This window comes from Syngnathus scovelli, chromosome 4, assembly GCF_024217435.2.
Source record: "Syngnathus scovelli strain Florida chromosome 4, RoL_Ssco_1.2, whole genome shotgun sequence".
NCBI lineage: Eukaryota > Metazoa > Chordata > Actinopteri > Syngnathiformes > Syngnathidae > Syngnathus > Syngnathus scovelli.
In genome coordinates, this window is record NC_090850.1 from 3,585,001 (window position 1) to 3,596,004 (window position 11,004).

The following is an 11,004-nucleotide window of genomic DNA, read 5'->3' on the forward strand; positions in this document are numbered from 1 at the left end:
TGTGGTATCATCTGACTGCATGGAGAACTCATAATTTAGTCCTATTTCTCTCATGTAATGTTCCACTCCTAAAGAGCTGTCCATCAAAGTCTGATCAGTCTCTGCAATGAGTTTGGCATTTTTATTTCTGCATTGCTCTTTGAATTTGTTACGCAGGGCAGTCAATTTGTCACGTGAATGGGTATTAAGAATGAACTTCATCCACTTCAAAAAAAAGGTCCTTGTCTCTTTGTCACTTGCTGTTAAAGTGTCAATAAAATCTTGCATTCCTTTGGACCGTTTCTGTTTCTTTTGTTCTTCCCAAATTTGTCTTTTCTCTTTCTGGAGCTGAGCTTTGTGATGTTCAACACCAACACTGCCAACATCATTTAGTCTGCATTCCTTCATCTCCAATTGTGACAATTTTTTCCAATTTACTCCTTGCAATGGAAGTTTTTTTTTTTTTTTGTAGTGTGGTATGTTTCGTACACCAATGCCCCAGATGATATCTTCAGCAGTTTTTTTCTGGTCAAGAGTTTTGTTTTCATCCACAGACAGACCCAATTCAGTAGCCTTTTCAAGCATATTTTGAATACTCATTGTGCTTTATATGTTACGCAATGAGTTCTTGATGGTGTCGCAAAGTCTCTGAGAAAACTCTGCCAAATTCACCCTTGAGTCTTTCATTTTAATATTGCTATTTGGCAAATCCAGTTCTTGCAGTGTTTTCTTGACAGAAAGCCCATCCTCACAAGCACTCGCTTTGCGATTAACAACAAAATAGAGTTTGGATTTGGCATCTTGAAGGGCTGTCAGAAGTTTGTGCTCCTTTTCTTCAATTTTGTCCAAGAATACAAAGATTGCATTGGACACTTCATGCAGAAAATGAAATTGTGTGAGTGACTCACAAACATCTCCTCGCAAATTGGCAAATGTAATTGGCTCTGGGAATATATCAAGATTTGTTCTTCCACAAGGAAGGAACCAGCAAACCTCTACCAATGTATTTGAAATTTTTCTAGTCCGTGCCCCTCCTTCCATGTCTCTGTGAATAAACATATTGTGATTCTGCTGTCCACGGCTGAGAAGTTGATTTAAAATTTGAGATTTAGATAAACTACAGTTTTGTAGCCTCACAAAGGAAAAGAATGGTATATTTGCTTGCACAATGTTGTTCTCAACAAATCCTCGCTCTTGACACAAATCGTGTGGACACCACTCTTTCACAATTTCTCTCAGAGCCCATAGCATCAGATTACACTGAGTGTTGCTGCAATGGGGCAACAGCAAAGGGACCGCAAACTGGCATAAAGACATCTTGAGGACCATTTCCTGCTGCAAGGAACTGTCGGCACACAGAAATAGACTTACTATCAAGTCAAGAGGATGAACCGCGTTTGTTGATTCATATGCTGTGTAAATGTCCAGTGAGTCAAGGCTGTCGCCATGTTCTTCACCATTGCTTAATATCTGTGTACAGTTCCTGCATCCAGCATTGAGTCTGAACAGTTTTCTTGGGAAATCAAAGGGTATTTCTTCCAGTGATAAAGCAACATTTTCATAAATGCTGCTTTTGTTGACTTCCAATAGAGATTGAAGCGTGTTTGTAATGGGAAAATAGATTCGGAATTCGACCGATTTACTTCTCGAACCAACTTCTGGAACGGATTGTGGTCGAAAACCGAGGTTTGACTGTATTTTGTTACAAGAATGGTCTTAATTTTAGACAATGCACCCCTGTGTATTAGAAGTTTACAATTCTCAGACACCCACAGAAATACCGCGAAATCTTGTGAATAACAGTAATTTTTGCAAATAATAATAAAATTAATAATTAGAATAATAGGCGGCACGGTGGACAACTGGTTCGTACGTCTACCTCAGTGCATTCCAAAAAATGTGCATGGTAGGTAAAGTGAGCAACCTAATTCGTCTGTGGGTGTGATTGTGTGTGTGAATGGTTGTTTGTCTTTATGCACCCTGCAATTGACTAGTAATCATTTCAGGGTGTACCCTGCCTACTCCCCGAAGTCAACTGGGATAAGCTCCAGCACAATTGTGACTTTCGTGAGAATAAGCAGAAAGTGGATGGATGGATGGATGGATGGATGGATGGATGGATGGATGGATGGATGGATGGATGGATGGATGGATGGATGGATGGATGGATAATGATCATAATAGATCACAAATTGAAGAGTAGTTCATTACAGGGTCCTTATTGAGAAACAAATGATTTCACATTTAGATGGTTACTAGTACATAGGTAGTATATATGGATTGTACAAAAAATAATTAGAATCACTGATTCATTGCGCATTTCAGTGGACAGTGAAGGTTTTTTCAAAACATAATTTTAAAAATACTGTAAGATTTTAATTGTAGATATGGGAGAAGAGCATTGTACTTAACCTGTATTTCAAAGCATTTAAAACGCATTGGTATGTTTTAAGTCTTTATTTAGTCATATTATTCATTATAATAATCAAGTATACCAGTAAATTGGGAGAGTTTGCACTATACACTAGTAAGGAGTAAGAGTATTATAAACATATACTACATATTATTCAGGGGAATTCATGGTATTATTTGTGTTAGTCAACTTTCATGTTTTTATGCTCCACAGTAATTAACATGACTGTTTAATTACGGTATTTTCCGCACCATAAGGCGCTTCGGGTTAAAAGGCGAAGACTCAATTGCGGGGTCTATTTTATATTTAATACATACATAAGGCGCACCGCATTATTGGGGGCATGCATGCCATGACTTACGGTAAACAAATGTCATGAGACCAAGACAGTGAGTTCGGTTGTACCTTATTCTACTGTTTTACCATGCACGGTCCTGTACTGTACTCACATTACTGTTAATAGATGTTCATACGCAAATCCGTCCAAGTACTCGTCTTCTGTATCCAAATTAAACAGTTGGGCAAGTTCCCTCTCGTGATTGTCACGTTGCTCTTCGGCAAGGATCCCGGCTTTCCAGAAAGCTCTAATTGTGCCTCGTAAGCATGTCTCTTTGTTTATGCCATTTTAGAGGGTCCTAATGCTGTTTTCTTTGCACAAACGATATTATTTTTTTATCAATGGCGGCAGAGGTACGTAAACTACGTTTTACATACGGTCCTCTGATTGTTTTTTTGCCCCGATCTACATAAAACGTAATGTCCTCTGATTGGTTCATCAGGTCTTCATATTACACCTGCATATTACGGAAGCCACACAAAAGAACTTTACAGATTTTGGAATTTGGTCCACACAAAAGGCGCACCTTCGTTTGAGAAAATTAAAGGCTTTTAAGTGCACCTTATGGTGCGGAAAATACGGTAGTGTATTTTAAAATGTTATTTAAAAAGGAACATACCTGTTGTGTTTTGTCTTTCAGTGTTCACTGTAGCCATGGTTTGTCATCCTCTTATGACTGGTCTTTAAACACCTAGAGGCAATATCATTGTTAGGACTCAGGTCATTTTCAACACCTGAAATGACATAATTTTAACAAACAAAACTCACTTGACCAACTCACTTCAAAGATACCCATGATGTAGCTGGTTAACTGTTGATAATTCTGTAAATCACAGAAATTACCAATGTGATTGGAACGCAAGCTTGTCTTTCTGTTCTGTTATCCTTGTCTCTAGTATAGTCTCTTGGTCTTCGTCTGTTAGTCAGTTTCTATTCGTCTGTCGGTTCCCCCTGTCACTCTGTCCCCGGATTTAATGTTAGTTTCCCAGTTCCTACTGGTTTGTTCTCCTCATCCTCCCTTCCAACTCTCTTTCCCCTCAATAAACCCTGGTCCAAGCTGCATTTGGTGGCCCTGCTCCATTCCCGAACGTGACTGTTGGGTCTAAATACGATTAGACATTAAATCACTCGCTGGAATGAAGAGGAGAAGACAACCAGAACAGGTTTACTCGCGAGGAGAACGATAGAGCAAGCAATCTCAGTTACAACCTCCATCAGTTCTGAGTCTTTACTCCACGTGCCCCTCTTTTTAATGTTATGGTTGCCCTGGTTACAGAGGCGTTGCTACACTAAAGGGAGGGGGGATTGTGTCTGTAGCAACGCTGATTAGCAAAAGAATGTAGTGTGGTGTGAATTAGCACTTCGCTGTTGGCTCTTGACCCCCCGCAGAGGCCGTCCGCAGCTGTCTTCCTTCACAGTTGGCTGACCTGTCCTCGAGGTCAACAAATGTCCTGACGCAAGTTGATTGCCGCTTTGCTGTGGAACAAATGCAACTAGACCTTTGCTAACTTTATCTACTTGGTAATTAACACACAATAGTAATAAGTAACTTGTCCTAAACATTTCAACACACATTAAGCAAACGTGAGGTAACCGGTATGCAGTTCCTTAAACAAACATTGAGTAAATATGGGATAACTTTAATGCAACTACTTCTAACTGTATGTATCCCTTAACAAAGAAAAACAGGTCTGATAAACTACAATCTATGAACCAAACCTATATCTAAATAGAAGGAATGAAGTTCCTGTGAATCAAACAAAGAACATTTCACCTATGCAAATAAGCCCTGCTCATTGTTAGTGAAGGACTCTTACGGGAACCAAAACACACAGACAACATAAGGACAGGAAAGGTACAAATGGCTGACAGGGATCAAAAGACATCCCTATCACATAAAAGGAACAAAGAGATAAAAGGAAAAGATAAACTCGTAAAGGCGAGGCCTCCAGGTCTGGCAGGCCAAAGCTTCACTTAAAATTATTCCAACATTTCCCCCTGTTTATCACATATTTGCTCAAATTTTACATCACCAAAAACACCCACTTCACTCGATTTTCAGTTGTCGGATCACAGGTATGAGCACAAATATGTTTACACCCAAAAGGTTAATTGGTGCATCATCATCATTCGGAAACACCCAGATCTGGAAAAAAGTCTGTAAACTCAAGTGCAAAAATGTCATCTTCATCGTTATCATCAACATGTTGGCGTTCAGACATTAGGCATACCCGGGCCATCTTGTCTTCCATGGGCGATATTGCTGTAGTGATGAGACGATTAAACAGAGCACGCAGACATGGAATACAACAACATCCACACAAGGTGAGTATAGCAGTAAATACTGCAACTGATATTATAATTGAGGACACAAGTGCTTTATACTTCCCAAAGGCATGCATCCAGTTGTCCCACATTGATGTGTCCACGCCAGAGTGCTCTTTCATCCTCGTGTTGAGGGATCGCAGGCCTTCAATGGCCTTTGTCAGGCTCCCATCAGGGGCGGTGTTGTTGGGGATAAAGGTACAGCACTGTTCTCCGAACATTGCACAGACCCCTCCTTTCTCAGACAACAACATATCAAGAGCAATGCGATTCTGGAAGGCCATTAGGGAAGTCGTGGCTAGCTGTTCATGCACTGCCTCAAGCCCCGCTTGTGTCCAATTGCCCAATTTTTGCACGTTGTAATGGATGTAATTTATCCTGTCTACGTTTTTGTTTATCGTACACCACCAACAAATGGAAGACTCCCATCTTGCTGCAATTTGGTCAATTAATTCTTATTAATCAGGATCTCCTCTAGGGACTGTAATTGCATCAATTAAAGTCAGATCATCGTCGCCTCACAAATTTAAAGACATTTTGGTTTTTACCAGCTTTTCCCCAGATCTTGGCGTGTCGATACATATACAATTTTGCTTGACTACATTCTCTAGAAGCAATGGTTTGTTTTCTTTTCCTCAACGGATATTATATAGAACGCTCTGTTGTACATTTCACAATCAGTAGACGTGACAGATTTCACACAATCTTTGGTCAATGGTAATGGTACAACATAAAGAATCGGTCGCAAACCCATACACATGACATATTCATTTTTTTTCTTTTTTTTTTCTCTCTGGTTTGCAGCTTGTTTTTCCATTTAGCAATCAATCGTTTCTTTTACCAGTTACTCTTATAGGAAGTTACCTGAAACCAATTATCAAACATTCATTTTAGAGATATTAATTTCATTCTTTAACTTCTACAGCTGTTGTTGCCAAAGTATTATTTCGTTACATAACATTTTTGCCACTGTTAAGGCATTCAGTGTTTACTTTGAAGCCAATTCAATCCATTTTGAGAATGCATCTATTATGACCAGGCATTATAACCCTGTGGATTGAGTTTAGCACATGGTAAACAAGCTTTACATTTTTTTTTTTTATAAATGTTTTGTATATGAATCAAATCCATATGTTGTATAAAGCCGACTGAACTGCCCTTTCATCCCCCCTGTTGAGCCATGTGTCAAGTCAACATCACGTGACAACTTCATGGCTCAATATTGCTGCCCATATGTATCGGTTCATTTGTACGAGCACATAATATTGCTGCCCATTTGCATCGGAAGTTTTTCTTTCTCAAAGTGACAAACCAATCCACCAATCGGAAAAAAAATCAACAAAATAACTGCCAGTGAATTAATATAATAGTTAATTGTTGTTGTTTCTTAACTTTAACTAGCTCAATCGCTCTCTTATTCTCAAATTTTAAATTTAGCTTTGAAATGTCGTTATTACATAATTTTTCTTCATCCAATTCCAGAAAGCAAGTTCTTTCCGTCTCTCAAATTTTGTTTCATCAAGGCTAGGCATTAATGCAGTGTGGACCAGTTTCTGCCCATAACCAAATTGCTTGCTTTTCTTTACTTTCTATTTTTTCAAAATTGATTCTGTTTTGCGGTGCAAATCAGATAGACTACAGTCTAATAAATTATTTTGTGCACCTACGTATATTAGCCAATTTCATCCTTTTAACACATAACACTGACAGCACACAGACAACACAAAAACAGCAGAGACACAGATCACAAACAATACCAACAAACAACGCTGCGCAAACGTCATCCTCTATTTTGACGTTTTGGTTATACTTTTTTTTTTTTTTTTTTTTTCTCATCAGTGCCTTTTATCCTTCATGCTAATGTTGTCACATCTTCCTTAAGCTTCACCCTGCTTCAAACATTCTCTGAGAAACTCACACTTTCCCTGCCTCGCCCACAGCCATAGCAACCCCCCGTGCGAGGGGGGGGGACGCGGCATCAATGTTGATTGGTCACAGGCTGGCCATTTCCTGCAACAATCATGATGCCGGCCCACCGCCCACACGAGCATAGCACAGGCCTACGCGCACAGCCCCGACCCGCGACTACGCGCGAGCGCAGGCACGCTTCCTATCAAGCCACCGTTCTCGTCACCTTCTGCCACACACGTCTTATTTTCTCTACTGCCACACACTGCTCATCTTAGGTTCTCCAACCAACTTAAGCACACCATCACCCACTTCTCAATTACCCTATTATTGCTCAACAGCCTCCTGAACATTCCTATTTTTGATTTCTTCCATAGGACACACATCTCACTCACACGCTCACACATATACACAACATTCATGAGGATCCTCTGCGCGCACGCACACACAAACACCAGCACAAAAGGTTGACGCACATCATATAAGACCACATAGAGCGTACTAAGAACACCCTTTTTGCTCATCTTACATGTCAGATTTATTCTCCATTTTAGTTTCAGGAGCTATTTGTAATTCAGTTCCATTTATTTTGCAAATTTTAACTTCAGTGTTTCTTTATCTTACTTTATCCTTTTAACACAAATATCTCCTGTATATTTAAGCTAATTTCTCTTTAATTTTGGCTGCCAGGTCCCCACTTTATTACATGAGAATCTGATTTATTTTGATCTTGTACTAGTCATTATTGTTTTGTTTATATGGACAATTGTGTGCCATGTGGCCCTTTTCTCCACAATTCCAACATTCACGTTCACTATAAGGTACAAATCCTCTCCCGTGGCCCTTGGAGCCTCCTCTACTAGTGGCTCCTCGCCCCCTCTGACCTTTCCACGCTCTGCCTGTATCTTGGTAGAAAGTGTCACTGTCCTCATCTACCAAAAAAATGTCTTTTGTCGCTTTCACTTGTTTCTGTTTTTCTTTGACTACTTTTTCTGCATGGAGGGCGTGATTTATGTATTCCTCCAAAGTTCCGGTGTTCATGCCTATGTAATGTTTGATCACCCAGCCTTGTATTGCTGGCCTGGACCCTGCGTGGATGGCATTTTTTAATTGCTGTTGATAAGCACCTTGAGGCGCAATATCTTCCACCAGCCCACTGTGTGTTTTAAACACTTTTGTCATGCGCACTCGATATTCGTCAAAGGCTTCATTATCATTTTGTTTTGTTCTCCCTATCTCTGTATAATTTGCTCTCATTCTATATCTGTTGCGTACCCGGTTAATCAGCCCTTCCATTTGATTAACTAATTCTGGGCTGTTATAGGGTAAGGGTTGACCCCGAGCATTTATGGGTGCCCACTCTCCTCTGACCAAATGCCACTCAGGGCCCAAAGCAGTCATCCAGACTTGTTGGACTTCAGTCCCATTCAAATTATAAGATCTCCTCAAGTCTTCCATTCCTGTACAGAACTGTTCCACATCCTCCCTATAAGAAACTACCCCTTCTAATGCTTTCCTTACATCATCCATTGTCCATGTTCTGTAAACCATTACCACCCTGGGGTGTACTTGTTCATTTCTTGGGTCATAATTTGGGTTGGCCACTTGTATCATTGGATACAGTGGCATATCTGGAGTTAATTCTGAATTTTCAACAGTTGCCTCTTCAGCAACTGGGGCTGAAGGCCCAGGTTTGGTTCTAGGGATTAATGGATAGTTTGCTCCCATTTCCTTTGACCAATCCATTTCTATTGGGTTTTTCTGTCTGGTGGCTCTGTCTGTTAACCCATAAGGGGGGGGTGACCCCTCTTGTGCACCAGTGTCGGGTATTTGTGGATACAACTTCTCTATGACCTTATGTTTTGAAGTTGTAGCATGTGCTTTCCCTACGTGCTTCTCTACTTCCTCTACACCTCCCCCTTCTTCTCTAGCTCTCTGTAAATTTTGATTATCTCTTGCCTGCCTACTATTAGCCCCAGTCTCATCATCTTCCTTCCTACAATACAGTGCCTTTTCCACTCTCTCTTTTTCTCCCCTCTCTCTCTCTGCTGCTACTTTGAGCCAAAACACCACATCCTCATCTCCTTCTTTTTTCATCTTTCTAGGGTCTCTCTTTGTTCTCTCTTTCATGGCGCCTCTAAGTTCTATCAATTTGGTTGTTTTTAGTTGTCCCTCAAATTTATATTTCTTAACCCATTTATCGAGGTTTTTAAGTCGGTCGGGATCCTGCCTTTCAATTATTTTCCAATCTTTACATTTAAGATTATCTCGGATATTATTTTTACTCTTCCCGTTCCCCATTTTAATCAATTTGGTCCCAACTGTAAAACCATAGGGGTTTCTAAAGTCGGGTGTTTCCAGTGGGATAACGAAAAGATCCTGTGGTGATTCTCACTTCTACCAGAGTTCTGGTGGAGAATCCTTGCCTATTGCGTCCACAGAACCACGTTATGTGCTCCCCACTGCTTTAATATGGAATACTGTATCTAGTGATACGTACTCCCATTCACACTCTCAATCACTCTTTTAGACGGAAATTTCATTTTCAGCTTTTCTGTGGCTCCGCAACCTACTACTTGGACATCCACTGTCCTACACGGAATTTCAGTTATGCAGGGTCTGTGGACTTCCGTTGTCCTACTTACACACCTAGGGTTTTACAGGGCATGACGAGCCCTCGGCCGCACCACACTTTTATATAAAAAAACAAACTCACCCTCTGGTTCTCTTCACCTCTGCACCTCGGACTGCCTTCAACCCTTAGATCCCAGCTGACGAGCAGACAGCCAGCCTTTGAAAAGGATTCTAGGACCCCACCTAGGAAGGTCCTGCCGCGCGCGGTCTTTCTGGATCTCTGCTGCCGTCCGCTGGAATCCTCAGGTGTGTTGGCATCCGGCTCGAAGGACCAATTAAATGTTGGGTCTAAATACGATTAGACATTAAATCACTCGCTGGAATGAAGAGGAGAAGACAACCAGAACAGGTTTACTCGCGAGGAGAACGATAGAGCAAGCAATCTCAGTTACAACCTCCATCAGTTCTGAGTCTTTACTCCACGTGCCCCTCTTTTTAATGTTATGGTTGCCCTGGTTACAGAGGCGTTGCTACACTAAAGGGAGGGGGGATTGTGTCTGTAGCAACGCTGATTAGCAAAAGAATGTAGTGTGGTGTGAATTAGCACTTCGCTGTTGGCTCTTGACCCCCCGCAGAGGCCGTCCGCAGCTGTCTTCCTTCACAGTTGGCTGACCTGTCCTCGAGGTCAACAAATGTCCTGACGCAAGTTGATTGCCGCTTTGCTGTGGAACAAATGCAACTAGACCTTTGCTAACTTTATCTACTTGGTAATTAACACACAATAGTAATAAGTAACTTGTCCTAAACATTTCAACACACATTAAGCAAACGTGAGGTAACCGGTATGCAGTTCCTTAAACAAACATTGAGTAAATATGGGATAACTTTAATGCAACTACTTCTAACTGTATGTATCCCTTAACAAAGAAAAACAGGTCTGATAAACTACAATCTATGAACCAAATCTATATCTAAATAGAAGGAATGAAGTTCCTGTGAATCAAACAAAGAACATTTCACCTATGCAAATAAGCCCTGCTCATTGTTAGTGAAGGACTCTTACGGGAACCAAAACACACAGACAACATAAGGACAGGAAAGGTACAAATGGCTGACAGGGATCAAAAGACATCCCTATCACATAAAAGGAACAAAGAGATAAAAGGAAAAGATAAACTCGTAAAGGCGAGGCCTCCAGGTCTGGCAGGCCAAAGCTTCACTTAAAATTATTCCAACAGTGACACCCTGATAATCTTCAAGATTTTCCTTTATTGGTTGTTTGGATCAGCAATTTCAGTTAAATATATCATATAGCAGACAAAAACAGTGATATTTGAGAAGTGAAATGAAGTTTATATGATTTGCAGAAAGTGTGTAATCATTACCTAAACAAAAGTAGGCAGGTGCATAAATTTGGGCACCTCAACAGAAAAATCCTCCAAACTTTTGCATACGACTGTATAGATAT

The 11,004-nt window shown here is 40.6% G+C and overlaps 1 protein-coding gene across 1 annotated transcript in view; it reads right to left on the bottom strand.

The window, feature by feature from the left end:
- Positions 1-387, bottom strand: part of LOC125966795 (interferon-induced very large GTPase 1-like) — a 1,431-nt gene extending 1,044 nt beyond the window's left edge. Inside the window, exon 1 of the mRNA XM_049717251.1 lies at positions 1-387. This exon is cut by the window's left edge and continues 1,044 nt beyond it. Within this exon, the coding sequence (XP_049573208.1) occupies positions 1-387 (387 nt within the window).
- Between the last annotated feature and the right edge of the window lie 10,617 nt (positions 388-11,004).